Source organism: Primulina huaijiensis, chromosome 11, assembly GCF_012295235.1.
Source record: "Primulina huaijiensis isolate GDHJ02 chromosome 11, ASM1229523v2, whole genome shotgun sequence".
NCBI classification, from domain to species: Eukaryota; Viridiplantae; Streptophyta; class Magnoliopsida; order Lamiales; family Gesneriaceae; genus Primulina; species Primulina huaijiensis.
Genome location: NC_133316.1, coordinates 4,513,655 through 4,532,552, shown reverse-complemented (window position 1 = coordinate 4,532,552; position 18,898 = coordinate 4,513,655). Strand labels below are relative to the sequence as shown.

The window sequence follows — 18,898 nt, the reverse complement described above, 5'->3', positions numbered from 1 at the left end:
ATGACTATGGTGGAGTATTCATCCAAGTTCCACTCATTGGGAACTTATTCCCCAACCATCATGGGAGACGAGGCCTTGAAGATACATCGCTTCAAGAAAGGATTGAACAGCCGCATTCAATCTGGCCTTGTGGTTATCGAGCCCAATAGTTTTGATGAATTGATGGGAGCCGCCATCAGGGCTGAGAATGACATCAAGAGGCGTGAAGGTGAGAACAAACTCAAACGTCCTCAGTCAAGCCAGTACGAACCGGGCCAACAATTCAAGAGGCCTAGGTTTTCAAGCAATCAATTCACCAGTGCTCCAGCCAAAGGAACCACTTCTTCTCATTCAAGCAAAGAAGGAGTCAAGTGCCAAAGTTGTGGATTCGCTCACACTGGTGACTGCCGTAAGAAGTATGGAGCTTGTTTTCGTTGTGGAAAGTTGGGCCACCGCATTGCTCAATGCCCTTTTCCAGATCCAAAGAATGGTCCAGCAGGTGGAACAACTCCAAACAAGCCTAAGGAGGACAAGGCAAATGCTCGAGTCTATGCTCTCATTCAAGAAGAGGCTGACAACTCAAATGATGTCGTAGCAGGTACCATTCAAATCAATAATATGCCTGCTTATGTATTATTTGATTGTGGTGCTACGCATTCATTCATGTCTAAGAGATTTGCCAAGAAGTTAGGAACTAAGCCTGATAATTTAGAAGAACCATATAGAGTAGCAACTCTTGCAAATCGGATTTTAGAAACTCGCACTCTATATCGGGATATTGGTGTTCTCATAGATAATCAGAATTTCAAGGCAAACCTAATCCAACTGAACATGGTGGAATTCGATGTAATTCTTGGAATGGATTGATTTCTTGCATAACACACACTTTACACCTAATAGAAGTCGTGACACACACAGACACACACCAAACCCTCTCCCGTCGCCCTCCTTTTTTCCAGCCGAATCATAGCTGCAGCCAATCCGTTCGCCGTCGTCGAGGACCAGCAAAGGTAGCCCAGGTCCCGTTGACCTTTATTGCAGCGGTAATCGGGAGTTTTGAGCAAGGCAAGGTCGTGAATCTTAGTCCTATTCTGCGCGCCATTTGTCATCCGTTTGGGTAAGAATTTCACTCAATTATTTGGGTCATTTGAGGTTGTTTGAGATGTATTATATTAGTTTTAAGTATTGTGGTTGTGTTGGTCTAATTTGTAGAAATAATCAGAAACGTTGGCATATTTTGATGGTGTTAATGAGTTGTTTGGAAATATCTATGCTTTTGACCTCTTCTTTTGGAGTATATTCAGATCTTTTTTTATTTCCCAAGGAAATCTTTATATTTATGAAACAGAGATGGAATCTGATTAAGAAAATAGACGACATGCATGGTTCTATTGTGTATGCTGTCAGGAGATTTCTTTGTGGATGTCTGTTAATTCAAACTCGACAATTTCTCAGGGCATCGATGTTTTAAATGGCATAGCATGGGATCAAGAAAAAAACCGGGTTTTCGGTAACACATACTTTTTTCGTTTCACATGAATCTAACGAGCAAATCTCCCATATTCTCATCATTGTTCATTTATGCTTTTTTGCGCAGTGACAGGAAAACTATGGCCAAAGCTGTATGAGATCAAGCTGCGTCCATGGAAACCATTCAATGGAGATATTGGGAGCTTCTGCATAACTAGCCCGCGCCATTTTTGAAAACAATGGAAAGATAATTTTTAGATTAAATTAAATTTGTAGAATATATATTTGAGATCGAGAAAAATATTTAATAATTCAATGGTAAATTTAAAAAAAATACATCTGCCAATCTTTCAATTAAGATTCAGTATCTAGTCATAATTTTTAGAAATCAGTACCTGAAAAATTTATACTTTTAGTTTTAACACCTCACAAAGCAAAATTTACATTTTTACCTTTTATTATTTAAATAAATATATTATTTTAGCCACAAAAATTACATCTGTCTTCTCCATTGAAAATATAATTTTAAAAAAATTTTGTTTATCAATTATCATATAATAAAAGTAAATACTTATTTTGACATATAAAGTACCTATTATGGGGTTTTAGATACTTGATTTCACTATTTGAATATTCCAAATATATAAGAAAATATTATATTTTTGAACATTCACCATAAATTCAGTCATTGTTAGTCTTTTCATGAAAAATGCATTAAGATGACTTATTCATGTCATTTTATTTTTTAAAAAAAACATAGATCATCACTCATCTTGAAATAAAATTAAGTATTTATTTTGACCTACAAAATACCTATTTTGGAGTTTCAAATGCTTGATTTGACTCTTTGAATACTCCAAATGTGTAAGAAAATATTGGATTTTCGAGCTATAACAATAAATTCAATAATTGCTTATCTTTTCATTGAAAATGCATTTAGATGACTTATTAATGTCATCTAATTTTTGAAAAACATAGTTTCTCACTCATTGTTGAATTAGAAAAGTACTTATTTTGATCGATAAAATACTTATTTTGGGGTTCCAAATATTCGATTTGGCTATTTGAATACTTCAAACGTATAAGAAAATATTTAAGTTTCAAGTAATATTAAGTGACTTTTGATAGTGTCATTTGTGAAGTTAAAATGTGATACTTAAATTGGTACAAAGAGTATCTAATTAGAGTCTTTAAATACATGATTTTATCCCGTAAATGCTCATATCTAATTATTTGAGGATGCCAAAATATAATTTGAAGTTAATATTAAGTGACACCGATGATGATATTCGTGAAGTAAAAATATGATATCTAAATTAATAAAAATAATACATAATTCGAATCCACAAATACTTAATTTTACCGTTTAAATACTCAAATTCGATTGAATATGTAAAAATATATAGTTTGAACTATTGTAACACTTTATCACAACATGCAACAGAATAATTTAATTTAACACATAATTACTCTTGATGAATAAAATAACATAGAATTAATCATGCACAATACACTTGTGCGGTGCCTCAGGCAAAAAAAATTCACCAGAAAATATGATCAATTTACACAAAATAAATACTATTGAATAAAGAAAATCTAACTCCCTTAACAAAGTGAGTGAGTAAAGTGCATCCAATACTTTTATCACAAAAATAACCAAATAACAACGGATGCAACTTCGGTGAAGCTGAAATTCTCTTTGATGAACAACATTCTAATCAGCGCTGTGTATGGTTGTCTTCAACGATCCACGGCAACACAACAATACTGCTTGGCTTGAGCACTTGATCTCTTCGAAGTAAATCACCAACTCCCGTGCTTTGTCTCCTGTGACATCTATATTCATCATCTTTTGTCAACATCTTTTCACTCTTAGTTATAAAATCTCTTTGTCCTAGATCTTTTTCCTTAAATAGATATCTATAAAATATGAAAACAAGAGTTTTATTAAGAATAAAACTCTTTTAAATCAAAATTTTGTATCTTGACTTAATATAGATCGTAATATAAATATAAATAATCTAAAAAGACAAATATCTATATTTTTATAAACAATATTATAAAAAAAATATAATAATGGAATAAATTACTCCTTTCAACAAACTTATTGAACAGAATTTTCGGTTATCGGTTTTTAAAGGTGAAATAATTCCTAATTCTCTGCTTCATTTACTTATCATAAATAGTTTAATTTAATAAGGCAAGGATCAAGTTTTCTTCCTCTAGAAGCACGACGACAATTTTGGACTCAAACTCTCGATAAAAGTTTCGTGGTTTTCAAAACAGGATAAAAGCACGCATACACAAAGTTTGGAATAGAGATCGAGAGAAAGAGAGGATGAGTGGAGCGGGAAAAGTTGTGTGCGTGACTGGAGCATCGGGCTACATAGCCTCATGGCTGGTTAAGCTTCTGCTTCAGCGGGGTTACACTGTCAAAGCCACAGTTAGAAACCTCAGTCAGTAATCTCTATTTATGTTAGTGCGATTACTTTTGTGGGTTTGGATTGATTGATTTCTTGATAATCTTAGAGTTGTTGGTTGTTGGATCCAACATTGATGCTTCGAAACCATGATGGGCCACACAACCAAGAAATTTATGTACTGTTTTATATGTTAAGACTGAAAAGTTGTGTTCTTGTTTTTGCTTCCTGGGGAAAGTTATGTTCTTGTATTTGCTTTATGGGTTCCTTTTCGGAAACATATCTTTTTGTTTTGTTTTGTTTTGTTTTGTGATATTCTTGATCACCTTTATCAAAAAGTACAATGGGAACTTTTTAGAGCTAGAATTCTGAATTCTTGTATTGATTCTATGGAGCAACTACTTTATTTTTCGGCTGATTGTCCTTATATTTCTGCGTCCCTACTGTCACATGACTGTGAGGTGTTCTGTGAATAATGATGATATCTTGGTGTTTCTCCATTCGGTTTTAAGCAGAGCCAGAAATCTAATGAATCCGAGTCTCAGCTAAAAATTGGAAACTTTCTGAATATGAAGCGAAATCACATTTTTCTCATGTTTATTGTATGAAAATGTATATGTCTCCCACGCCCCTCCCTGCTTCAGCCATCGTGGTGAGATATAGTTTTAGTAAGAAAATTGACGTTTCTCCTTTTATTCATGTTGAATGGTGGCAGAAAATCATATGTTCTTCTGATTGTAGACTTGGTTGGGCTGGTATATTCTAGATATGGAATCAAGTGACAGAAGTGGATACTAACATATATATCCGTACGAGGAAATAATGGGTTGTATTTGCGAGTATGATTCTTTGAGATATATCTACTCTCAACATTTGTTTAAGCACTTTGAAATGCAGGTGATCCAAACAAAGTAGCCCACCTGAAAGGACTTGAGGGAGCCGAGGAGAGATTACAATTGTTTGAAGCCAACTTAATCAAAGATGGATCTTTTGATTCTGCGGTCCATGGTTGTGAAGGGGTCTTTCACACAGCCTCACCTGCTGTCGCTGCAGCAACCGACCCCCAGGTTTGTTATCTTTCTTGCTTGTGCATGATTCTTGCGATGTTCAATTCTTCTTTTGAATACCTCATACTTGGTAAACAATTTTTATTTGGTTTGGCTTGTTCGTTGATATTATGTTTTAATTTGTTGTTTGTCTGAAATATTGAATCTCGAACTACAACTATATTTTTATTACTGATTATTTTCACAGTGCTAAACATTTGACTGCTAATTCATGGCAGAGCGTGGGGGATACCAATATTCAAAATTATACAAAACTAAATTCTTGGCCGTACATATCTTTGTTTATTTTGAATATTGTGTAAAATAAACTTTTGATATATTTATGAGCTTGGTTTAGGTAGAACTGATAGAACCGGCGGTGAAGGGAACTCTAAATGTACTAAAATCATGCAGCAAAGAACCATCTGTGAAAAGAGTCGTGGTAACATCCTCTATTGTTGCGGTTTTGTTCAATCGCCGTCCCCGAGGCCCTGACGCTGTAGTTGATGAAACTTGGTTTTCAGATCCAGTATTCTGTGAAGAAATCAAGGTTTGTGCTTTTAGGAATACCACACTTTTATCCTTTTCTACCTGATGTTTTAATCCTTTGAAGACTCATCAAGATCCAGAAGAATTTCAACATATGGGATCCAATCTTCAGACGATCCTTGTAGGCGTCTGTTGATAATTCTAATCCTGTTATGGTTTGTTTCTATTAAAATACCCCAGAAATTTGAATGGAACACATAGTTTCTTGAAAAATACTAGGATATGGATCCAACATAAAAAATTTGAACAAAATTTTGATCATGCTTAGCAGCAATGGTATTGCCTCTCAAAAACATTGGCAGAGGAAGCTGCATGGAAATTCTCTAAAGAAAATGGTATCAACTTGGTAGTAATCAATCCTGGATACGTGATCGGTCCTCTCCTTCAGCCAACACTCAATTCCACTTCTAAGGAATTTGTGGACTTGATCAAAGGTGATCAAACAATTTGTATGTCTTTTTACCAATTCAGATTTCTTGATCATTTAAACTGTTTCTGTTACAGGAAAGGAAATATACCCGTACTATGTGTTCGACGATGTGAGAGATGTTGCTCAAGCACATATTTTGGCATTTGAAAATCCTTCAGCTAGTGACAGATACCTTTTGACCGGAACAGCGCGACTTCCGGAGGAAGTCCTGGAGATTTTACATAAGCTTTATCCTTCTCTGGACCTTCCTAAAATGTAAGTTTTTTATCTGTTCAAAAACTTTAAAGTTCCCACTCTCCCGATTGGTCCTTCATTTCTCGGGAAAATCACGCGAGCCTGATAAACGTGAGGCTGGGAGGTCACCATCCTTTCTTAAATTTTCAAACCATACATGCACAACCACTTTACCTGAGGTCCTGTACAAGACAAGAAAACTCGGTTCAGACATACAATTCTCTCGTTGGATTTCTTATTCATTAACATGTTTTCTTAATAAACGATCCCTTTTGCCCTCTTGAGCGTACAATGGTTTCATGGCTAGCACTATTCGAGTATCTCACATTCTACAGATCTTAACTAGCTTTACACATTTTTACTTATTGCAGCAACACTCCAAGTAATCCAACATTCCAGCTATGCAATAAGAGAGCACAAGATTTGGGCGTCGTTTTCACGCCTTTGGAGGTGACCCTGAAGGATATGGTTGAAAGCTTGAAAGAGAAAAATTTCCTCATCTGAACTTGCGAACAACAGGACCTTGGGACTCGTACTGTCTCATAATCCATCATATGTAGCAAATAAGTAATTTGAATTCTACTATTGAGATAATAGTTATATTAATAATCGGTTTTGTTGGTTTGGTTTCCGAACATCCCTGCCATCACTTGGTTCCAAAATATTTAGTGTTGTACACTTATTTCAAACATCAAATAATGAGAGTGTAGCGACATACACCTCTGAAAAATTGCTTAGCATAAAAATACTATAATTAAGTGTTTCAGATTTTAGTATTGAATGTGGTAATGTAATACTTGGTAATGTAATACTTGAGACAACATGAAACGGAATAATTTAACATATAAAACTCTACGTAAATAAATCAAGACACAAATAATTGTGCAAAAGTTAATACATTTGTGCGGTGTCTCAGTGCAAAAGATTCACTAAAAAATAGTCGATTTACACGTCAAAAAAAATACAAGTGAATAACGAAAAGCTAATTCTCTGAACACATCAAGTGAGTAAATTGCATCTTGAATTTCTATCAGCAGAGAAAACCAAACACGATGGATGAAAATTTTGTGAAACCAAAATTCAGTTGAATAAACAATTCTCTAGCAACATTTTAATTAAGTGTTGTCCTTGAATATCTTCCAAACTCCATGTCAACACAACAAAAACAAGGCGAAACTTAATCAATGGATTTTTCCAAAGCAACACACAAGTTCTACGTTCTTCTTTGCTCTCTCTCTCTTCGTTCCTCCCACACACCGCTCTGTCACTATCTATTCTTTGTTATATATATAAGGTTTCTTTGACCTAGAGATGATTCTTTGAATAGATAGATACCTACAAAATATGAAAACCAGAGTGTTATTAAAAATAAAATCTTTTTAAATAAAAAGATCATATCTAGAGTTTTAATATAAATCTTATTATAAATAACATTAATCTAGAAAGTCAAAACTCACATAAAAATGAATAGATAATTTAAGAATAAATTCTTTCACTCATGCCAAGCCATGTTTTCCTTTCCAACGGACGAAGAGGACGTGTTGACAACCTCAGAGGCAACAACATATTCAGAACAAGGGAGATCAAGTTTCTCGTTTCCCTTAAAGTATGCTGGTGTGATCTTCAAGAGTTCAGTTACATCTGAGAGTTCTTCATCTATATTTCATATAAAGCTCTAGATTCAAGAAGTCCATAGATCAAAGATGGAAAGGGCAACTTTGTGGATTTCAATCCACCATCTGCAAACTACAGTACTATCTTGAACAGAAGTTTCCCAAAGTTAAAGGTACTCCTACTAACAATGGCAAACAAAACAAATTATTGTGGTCTAGTAACCACTGTTTATTCGTTGAGGGCGTCCAATTTCGAAAGATGGTCTTGTGTAGCAGAGAAAAATGAAGTCAAGTTTGCGGCTGACAATCTTTTTGGATTGTCAGGAAACCTTTGAATCAACCCTCACATGAGCACAACAGTTATTTAATGAATATGTAGGCACATGCCTTCTTCTTCATCGGCTGGAGTGTTGTAAAAATCATTAATCACTCTTGGATTAAAATTATACCCACGCTCACGTACGAATACCCATCCATTCTTTCTAGACCTCTCATCACCCACAATGGATGATAGGTTCGAAAAGAACTCTAGGATAGTTTTCTGCCAGTACAGAGCCACGAAAGTAACCTTTGAAAGAAGTCCCCGATTGTTGAGAAACAAGATCAAGTTTTACCTTCCATAGGCATCGACATCCACATTATTCTCTTCAATCATACCACGATTGACATAAAGAGGTCACAGGGAAACTGAAAATTTTGAGTAAAACTTTTGAGAGAATGACTTACTCAATTCACATTTTCATGTGTCAATGTTGTCCGGGGTGATGCCATCATCGTCCTCATCACCATCACTAGTCTCATAAACATTGTCGTCGTCATCATCCTTCGGGTCTTCACTATCTTCATCATCATCACTTCATTCAGATTCGGAGTTAGAGGTATAAGATTGTCTTGGCCTATTGATATCAAACTCTTGTTGAATCTCTGCATCAAGTTCGTCAATTTCTGTAGGCATTTTTTTATAGCTTTCTCCTCTTTTAATTTGAGGAGAAACTGGGCAAGAGACTCTTCTTCATCAGCAGCATTGCTCAATCCCTCGGTAGCCACAACATCTTCATCAGAGTCGGAGGTATCAACTTCCTCATTTTGATCCCCGTCCTTCTGACCTATTGTTGGCTTTGTATGCACAACCAAATAGAAATCTTCATCATCAGAATCTTTAACAGAGGTGAATCAAGGTAGAGTAGAGAGGGACTAAAGGAAGATTAATTTTTCTGTCTGAATCTTTATCGAAACAAATCGGGGTCTTATCCTACATGCCACTTTTTGATATTTGTAGTTGAGGTGGAACAAGAGAAACTCGATTGAGTACTTCAAAGTCAGGAAGATTTTCGATTTCGATTTCATTTCTTGACTGTCCAGGGGCACTGGTTTTTGTCATCAATCACAATTATCTGAAGATTTTCAGATGGTTTTGTCACCAGTACATACCCCCATCTCGCTTCGAGTATCTTGAGGATCATAAACACTTCTTGCCATTGAAAGAAATGAAACTGAAGAAAGAGAGTGAAGAGTAAGCAAAAGAATAGACAAGAAATTTAAAGAAAAGGGCATGTGTTAGTGAGGTGAAAGTGGGTGAAATAGAGAAAGAAATAAGGCGTAAAAGAAATCCATTCAATGGTAATAATTTAAACTACCACAAAAATGGTTCACTTTGTAACATGTTTTCCAAAATAAATCCCTATGTTCTTTCACCCAACGGTAAAAAAAATCTGATGCAATTAAACTTCAAATCAACCACATTTCAACTTTTCTTAGGTTTAACACCACTAATCCACTAGAAATCATGAATATCCAAATTTTGGAATTTAGGGATTTCTCCATAAGCTATTGATTAGACATTACTAACAACTTGATCAAGAAGAAATTCACAAAATCACTTATAGGACTATCCTAGGTATGGTTAAAAAAGTAACAAAAAAAAAATGAAAGACATGTTCAAATTGTGAGGTGTTTGTACGTAATGTTGGCAACTTATCCCCACAACACTTCCAATATTTGAAAAAGATTTTTATTTTCTCCTACACTCTCCGAGGCCACTAAGATTACATTTTATTCAGAAGTGGTAGCTCTCATACTAGAAGAACGGTCTTCATTAGACTCTTCTAAGTAGCTTTTTTTTTTGCCATTTTCTTCTATATTTCGACTCAGAAATGGTAGTTCCCACATTAGAAGAATGATATTCATTGGACTCTTCTAAGAAGTTTTTTCCATGTTTTTTGGTTTTTTTCTCTCAATTCACTTTTCACATGGGACAAGATATTGGAATACACGTTTATCCATCAACTACTTTGTGAGTTAGTTGGAGCATATACAATGGACAAGAGTGTTATTTGTTTCTTTAGTGGATCATAATCCTAGATCTAATGTTCCTTATTGAAACATTTCATGTTCGCAATCTTGATTTTGATGTTAACAAAACTTGTTATTTTGTTTCTAATGATTTACTGTAGTGCGCAGGAACTGGAACTGATCAGGCTTCGAACTGATCAGGCTTCGAACTGATCAGTTAATTGAGCCAAAACTGAAGCTATCAAGACGCAATTGAGAGTGCCAGCTGATTGCCCAAACTGAATCAGCTCAACTTATATATCAAAGAACAGTTCAACTGATTGTCCAACTAATAGGTGGTTCAGCAGGAGAGCTTCAGAAGCCCGGCTAGCTGATGAAGAGTTCTACTGATGAAGAGCCCAGCTGACTAGTTCGACTGAAAGAGTGAAATCAGTTCAACTGACAAGTCAACTGATTTCACCAGCCCAACTGAAGAATCAGTTCAGATAACCAGTTCAGAACATCGGTTAGGAATCAATCAGTTGCAGATCAAGACAAGATTATCTAAGTGGATTCCAGCTACGCACAAGAAACAAATCATCTGTACTATTGATAGTACAATAATGGACGTTGCAGCAAAGCTTAAAGCCAAAATGTTCCAGAAGACTGTCGGAAAAGTCGAGAAACAAAGTCCAAGGAACAAATTCAAGATGCAAAAGATACAATAATTGAGTCTCACTGTACGATCAGTTTCCTGCATATAAATAGAATATCAGTGAAGACCAAGTATGCATGAGCAAAACAAAGAAAAGACACGTATATTGCATATCAGCTTTGTAGAAGCAATCAGCCCAGACTTGAGGGAACACTTCAACGTGTTATCAACTTAGTTTTAGAAGCATATTTCCCTCAGTGTGTGAGAACACCTTTCGGGTTGTTTTTTCAGAGATCAGTTCTCACACACGCACACAACACCACCCAAAATACAGTCTTGCACAAAGACAATAAACTTGTGTATGTAATTTTTGACATACAGACATTAAAAAAGTGTTGGCTGGAAGGTGGTGCCTTCAGTCTAGTCTAGGAGTTCAGTTAGGCAGTGGGTAAGTCCTAAGCTGGGTGGGTTTGTACAAGTAGTTGTATAAATCAAAGTCTTCTAGTGTACCCTACCCGAGGAGGTAGAAGGGGTGACGTAGGAGCAATTGAAGTCTCTGAACATCCATAAACATATCCTGTGTAGCTCTTGGAGAATATTGTATTTGAAGTACCTCTGTTTCCTAGCTCACGATCCAACATTCGTACTATGTATTTCAAAGATTCATTTCACAGCCTTCAAGTGAGTGATATTAGGATTTTCTTGATATCTTCCACATAAGCATACACTAAACATTATGCTAGGACGACTGTCTGTTAAATATAAAAGAATGCCAATGATGTTGTGATATAAGGTGTTGTCAACAACTTCATCTTACAAAATTTTTCACTATACTCCTTGAGAGTTTTCATGTTTTTAGTGTGTTTATTACATCATTTCTTTACTAGACCTTTTACATGCTTAGCTTGCTTTGACATAGAAGAATTCTGTCGTGCAATTGTTTGATTTGTAGTCCAAGAAAGAAACTTAATTCCCCTCCCATACTCATTTCAAACGTTGAAAACATTTATTCAATAAAATTATCAACATGTTTCTTCGAAGAAGTTCCAAAATTGATATCATCCACAAAAATATGATGTATGAGTATATCATTCTTCAATCTTTGAATGAAAATAGATCCCACCTCGTTTGAAGCCTATCTTGATTTGATACTGAGTCAACCTACCGTACCATGCACTTGGATTCTGCTTCAGTTCCTACAGTAATTTCTTTATATTTTAGACATGGGCTAATTGACGTGGATCCTCAAATTCCTTTGGTTGGCTCACATAATCTTCCTTAATTAAAATACCATTAAAAAATTCAGCTTTCAAATTAATTTGATAAATCTTAGTCCCCATGTGACAAGAAATGGCAAGCAGAAGCCAGACTGACTAAATGCGGGCTACATGAACGAGGGTTTCATCAAAATCAACTCTCTCAATCTGTGTATACCCTTGAGCAACCAACCCGGATTTGGTTTTAACAATATTAACTGACTCAACAGTTTTGTTCCAAAAACCCATTTGGTTCTAACATTATCATTTTTAGGTCTTGGAAATAAATCTCACACATCATTTTAGACAAATTGTTCTAGTTCATCACGCATTAGCATTAATCCAGAATTCTTCCTTTTAATGATTAATTAACATTTTTTGGTTCAATGTTGAAAACAAAACATGAATGTCTTACGTAACAGTATACAGAAGTCATGCATACTAACCCAATCTAGTAGGATTTAGTGATGTTGATTGGGCTGGGTATTTAGAAGACAAAAAGAGCACTACGAGAGGTTGTTTCTAACTTGGAAATAACTTAGCTTCATGGTATAGTATGAAGCAAAACCGTGTGTCACTATAGACTGCTGAATCTGAATATGTAATAGTTGGAAGTTGTTGCTCTGAACTTCTATAGATGAATCAAATGGTAGAAGATTGTTGCCTTAAGAGTGAGACTTTCATCGTGTAATGTGATAATTCAAGTTCAAATGGCATCTCAAAAAATCCAGTACAACACTCTCGAAAAAACTAATTGATATTATACAATGGTAGGAACATGAGAATTGTACTTTGCTTCTGCTTTTTTTATCGACACAACAATGGTACAACCTTCATGATGGATCACTGCCTGCTGATGCAGCACTCTATCGTTAAGCAATCGGTAGTTTACAATATTTGCTCATCAATCGTCCTGACATTGCCTTTGTTGTGAACAAGTTGTGCCAGTTTATGCATGCTCCCACGACCACTCACTGGGGTGCAGTTAAGCGCCTTCTTCGTTATCTAAATGGTACACGAACTTATGGCATTCGATTCCAGTGACACGACTCATTGTCACTCCACGCTTTCTGTGATGCCGACTGGGCAAGTAATCCATATGATTGGACGTCTACAGGTGCCTATGTTGTCTTTCTTGGTCCTAACCCCATCTCCTGGAGTTCAAAGAAGCAACGATCGGTTGCTCGATCTTCCACAAAAGCTGAATATAGGGCCATTGCCTCTGCTGCTGCAGAACTTCAATGGATTCGTTCTTGGTGTCTCTGTCAGGTCCCCACAGAGTCTTTACCATGACAACATTAGTGCGATGTACTTATGTTCAAACCCGATATCTCATTCTCCCATGAAGCACATTGTTTTGGACTATCCAAGCTGGAAATCTCCGAGTATCTCATGTCTCATCTACCGATTAGCTGGCCGATGCACTCACCAAACCACTCTCTCGCTATCGACTCAGGGATCTTTCTGTCAAGATTGGTGTCACCGTTGGAGCACCAACTTGAAGGGACCTATTAGGCTAACATATCTTATTCAATATTTTTTAAATCCTGCCATTTAATTGTAATTTTCTCTTTTAGGATAATTAGAGAAATTAGAATATTTATCGTATACTCATGTAATCTTCTCAATTAGGAAAGTTAACTATTTTAAAATTATATAGGTGTCGTGTATCTTTCAACAAATGAAATACATAATTACTTCCAATATCTTTATAAATGACTCATTGCCCTCTTGATTATCCTATGGTTTCATGGAAAGCAATATTTTTATCACGTCCCGAGACCGAAGTTAGTCGACACCAGCTTTGTACAACAATCACATAGTTATCAAACAACAAACCTCGTAGCATAGTATAAACAAAAATCAGTCTATTATTCATAAAACCATAAAAATCATTGTCTTTACAACTAAAATAAAAATATGCGGAAGCGTTTTTACAACTTAAAATAATTTAAAACGTTAAAACTTAATTAAACTTCTTCAGCATTTCATCATCACCATCCCCAAAATTGGTCTTGTTCATCTTCCTCTATTTTTGCTTCTGATTTATCTGGAGAAGGTAGAGTAAGGGGTAAGTGATATGGTCGTTACTCAATAAGCGGGGGCCGTTCGAGCAATTACATAACAAATACATATGAATTTCGAAAACTACATATCATATCATGCATAACATGATTCCCATAACATGTCATCTTCATAACCATAAACATAATTTTGGCCAAGGCACTGAGATTCCTCCATTTTCCATGGTTTACTGATATCAGTCCCTAATTTTTACTCTTCTATAGAGGCGATGCCATATAACGGTTACAATCCCACCGTGTAAGGGCCATAAACATATATCATATTGAGACTCCCACCCATATCCAGTTGAATTCTCACATTGCCAAAACATGAAACATACGATAATTGTATCAAAAAGGGGTAGAAACAGAATAACGATGCTCGGCCAAAACTTTCAAAAACGAAATAATTCATACACAACATATTTTAAAACAAGTCCAGTTACCTTATGATTGCTTGAGAAATTCGAAAATAGCATAAACATCATGCAAAGAACACTTCCAAAACGCATCCGCACTTCAATCGAAAAATTATTCGGCTTGCAGAATTATTTACGACTTATACACCGTTGGATCGGGCTAAAACTTAGACATTACATTCACAAGTACATCAAATAAATTATGAACGGTGTAGATTGGGTTTGGAAGTTGTTTTTACCTGTTCATGGACAAAAAATCATAGGTATGCTATTCTCGCCCAGAATCTGAGCAGTTTTCTTGCGAAGGCTATAAACGAAAAACTTACCGTTGGATTTGTATGAAATTTGGATATATTATTCAAAACATATGAAATCATATTTGGGACGGTGGATATCGGATTCTGAACAACCGAGAGAGACAAATAATTTTCTGAACTTGGATAGAATTTGATGACTGCAGTAGAATTTTGGAGAGAAAAATTTCGAAAATTCTAGGGAGAGTTTAGAGAGAATTTTGAAATTTTGAGTGTTTGGAATGATGTAAATTTTGAATGGTATAGGGTGGTATTTATAGAGTCTTGTCAATGCTGCCCTAGGGGGCACTGCCCTTAACCATTATCTAGCTGCCAAGTGGTAATTATTTTCCAACTTTTTAAATAAAATAATTTATGAAAACTTATGTATTGTCTTACATTTAAAAGCAACTGACTAACTATGGTTCGTTTTTTTACATTTTAAAATGATTTCACCTTTATTCAAATTTATTTGAGCCCCAATCATTTATTCCATTGTCTATCTTACGAAAAATTTTCCACAGAATAAAAGCTTCCACCGGATTGCTCCATTTTACGATCGCTTCTTTCTGCCCAATATCAGTTTTTTTAAATCCTTGTTAGTCCAGTTCTGAATCACGAACAATGAGATTTGTTGTCCAAATCTTGTCATGCTGAACATTGTCACAGATCCACGATCTATACCACGACTTCGACTCCAGTCCTAGGTGAAAGATCTTCTTCATTGGTGATCCGTTGTTGCTGCCCAGATCTCTTCTGCCGACCCTGAAATTTACTTAAAATGGTACAACTTCTATTTCTTGAAAATAAAATTTGTTATGACGAATATCAGCTTTTTTCTTTTTTTTTTTCAAAGAAATTGTTGGGTGTTTATATTCATGATTAAAAGGGGATTTCAAAATATTTTTCCTAAAGAAATAAGGATATTTATTTAAAAATATACATATAACAAGTACCACATATTACAAATATATGGACATAAACAAGAGGTTAATCTACTATATTTTACTTTAAAGGAAATCACAATCATTAAAACTTAAATATATTATAAAATGAAAATGTTCATAAAAAATCCCCTTATTTTACCCTTAAATCATGGAATACAGTAAAAAGCAAGAAGCAACAATAAGTCAAAAAATTACTGACATACAAAACTAGATTAACAAGGATAAAAAATAAAAAATAAAAACCTAATATTGGGCAGAAAGTTGCAAAACAAAGAAAATCTGTGGAATTTTTGTTATGTTTTTTTGATAGATGACGGCGGAAGAAATGAATGAAGGTCAAATGATTTTTTAAAAATAAATCATTTTAAAAAAACGAACCATGGTTAATCAATTGCTTTTAAATGTGAGACAATACATAAGTTTTCATAATTTTTATTTATTTAAAAAGCTGAAAAATAATTTCCACTTGGCAGCTAGATAATGGTTAAGGACAATGCCCTTGGGCCAGCATCGACAAGACCTATTTATAGGGGTGGATTGAAAATCTTACCATAATTCGGTTGATATTCCTTCCAAAATTTCGAGATAATTATTCCATAATTATCGAGACGCTCCTTCCATTCATGTTACATTACCAAATTCTGAAACTGGATGGTTGATGTATACTGCTTTCTTGTACAAGTTCATAATCTATCTGAACTTTATTGAAAATTTGCTAGCTTCTTTGTTGAGAAAGCTACATTGTATGCAATATTTCTAAAACGTCTATTTATTCGTTTTCTTAAAACGTGCTAAATTTTTTTTTCTTTATATTCGGTCTATACATATACATATACAAAAATACCTTTGTACCATTTTTAAAATAAACCTCCAACTAGTACTTGAAAATCAAAAGGGAAAATAGTCAAAACAAGAAATCGTAAATCGTTTTACCAAACCTAAAAAGCAATAAATGTTGAAAAGAGTAGCCCATACTAAACCTCTCAAAATCTCTCAAAAAACATAAAAAATATGTCGTAAAAATCTTTAACTTAAAATCATAAACTTAAATGCGGAAATAGAAGCGCTGGTCCTCGGGTTATGTGCACCGACAGTCCAGCAAGTCACTCGTCAAGACCTCCAATATCATAGTTATTTGTATCACCTGCATCATACACACCTAGTGAGTCTAAAGACTCAACGCGTCCTATCTTTGATAACAAGTAATACGTAATACAGTTAACACATAACAGTGAAAAATACTCGTACTTAAAATATCATTTTCTTAATAATGCATAAACTTTAAATTTAAACATTTAAACATATCACATAAACATATTCATATTCATATCCATATCCATTTTCATATTCATGTTCGTGTTTGTTGAATTCAGATCGTGATTGTGACTCGTATTCTTGATCGTATTGGGCGATGGATCCATCTTAAGAAAACCACAGTACTGGGCGGCCGGGGACACCAGCAACACTCTCATCGGTCAACTGGGCCCTGGCCTACGTATTAACATATTCATGTTCGTATCCGTATCCAAGGAAACACGATCGTCGGGCTCCCACTGGGACCATAACCCTCACGATATTTCCAAAATGTAGTAGTCACAATCCCTTCATATCCTTCAATATGTTATCATCACTTAATAAAAATCATGCATATACATACCATTTTATTTTTGAAACCAAGCATACAACATATCTTTTAAATGTCCAATTTAAACTTAATAATTCATGAACATCTAAAAATCATATTTCAACATATAAAAATTCATAAACATGTTACATAATCATATTAGCATATAAAACAGAAAATAGGGCACTTCCATGACGTTTACTCATTTTCCTGTCTAAAAAGACCGTTTTACCTCTGGACGTGACATATTACGTTTTTGACGTTTTCTTGATTTTCTTGACTCTAGCATGTCCCAAATAATTATTTAAGCCTAAATTAAAATTTCCATAATTTTATTTAGCTTAAAAACTAGGCTTTTTAATTAATTCATAATTAATCGTTTTGAAGGCGTTTTAATTCCGAAAAATCCCAAACTTTAATATAAAATTCCTAAATTCTAAATTTAGTCTTTTTATATTATCTTAGCCCCCATGAACCACGACTCGACCCCCGTGAGCCGTTTTTGATTTATTTTATTTTAGAAACCCTAATATGACACATAAACTTCGACTCCGAGCCATCTTCCGATTTTCTCGAGTCACCCCCGAACCATGTTGAACCAAACTCTGACCCACACCCTAAACCACCATACTGGACCCTAGGAACCCACGGACCAAGCCCCCGGACTCGAACCGAAGTTCCCCAACCAAGCACCTATGCTGGCCGAGAAACCCCAAGTGCATGACCCTTACGTTTTTGTGTCTAGGACCTTAGCCGACCGAGCCACTCTTGAACCAACCAGTTGTGCACTCTCCTAGGACCCTAAATTCTGACTCAAACCCAGCCAGGCCCCCTGGACCGAGCCTACAAGCCTTTGCAAAAACGTAGAACCCGCACGCCCCTCCCTCGCGTCTCTCGGGTAGGAGTCCTTCCTGCCAAGGACTCCTCCCAAGCTCCTTAGCTCGAGTCCTAGCATGGCTAGGACTCTTCCCTTGACTCCCCCATGACCCTGGCAAGCCCCTGGACTCAGCCAACGCCCAGCCTAGCCATGAAGAACAAAACTGAAGCCCTTGACTCCTTAAGACAGCAACCTAGCTTCCAGCTTTTAGATTCTCGTTATGCAGCGTTTCTAAGGTGATGTTAGGACTTTAAATTCATATAAAACAATGTTTGATCAATACCTATATCATGGAAGCCCTTAATCAATACAAATACACGTTTTTGGTCAACAAAACTCATGTTTTAGAACCCATGTGCATGCAACTTCGAAAATAATCATCATGGTTCTTAATTTTTTTCATTCGAAATATACAACAAATCATAATATGGTGTGATGATGTTTGAAAGAAAGAATAGGTGTGCCTTCGCGTATTTAACGCACGATTTTACGTTGACGACGTCGAAGAACGGGCAAGACCTTTTGCTTGAAGCTTCCTTGGCAATTCTCGAAAAGTTGCCTCAATATTTATGCATGTGTGTGCCGTGTAATTTAGGTGGAGATTTCAAAAGAAAGAGGCGTGTAGTTTTGTAGGGTTTTAGGAGATTTAACATATATTATATAATAATTAATCACTAACAAGGCTTTAGGCCTATTAAGCCAACAATTTGGGCCCATTAGTCTTAATTAGGATCTAATTAGAATATTAAAAA

At 35.4% G+C, this 18,898-nt stretch overlaps 2 protein-coding genes across 2 annotated transcripts; both read left to right on the top strand.

Moving 5' to 3' along the window:
* Positions 1-846, top strand: LOC140988292 (uncharacterized). The gene has a single exon (XM_073457324.1). The coding sequence runs from the start codon at positions 1-3 to the stop codon at positions 844-846; it is 846 nt and encodes a 281-aa protein (XP_073313425.1).
* A 2,808-nt stretch (positions 847-3,654) lies between these two features.
* On the top strand, positions 3,655-6,765 carry LOC140987687 (phenylacetaldehyde reductase-like). Its single transcript, XM_073456312.1, has 6 exons — positions 3,655-3,905; positions 4,767-4,936; positions 5,274-5,465; positions 5,736-5,898; positions 5,969-6,149; positions 6,500-6,765. The coding sequence occupies exons 1-6, from the start codon at positions 3,788-3,790 to the stop codon at positions 6,630-6,632; spliced, it is 957 nt and encodes a 318-aa protein (XP_073312413.1). The 5' UTR covers positions 3,655-3,787; the 3' UTR covers positions 6,633-6,765.
* The last annotated feature ends 12,133 nt before the right edge of the window (positions 6,766-18,898 follow it).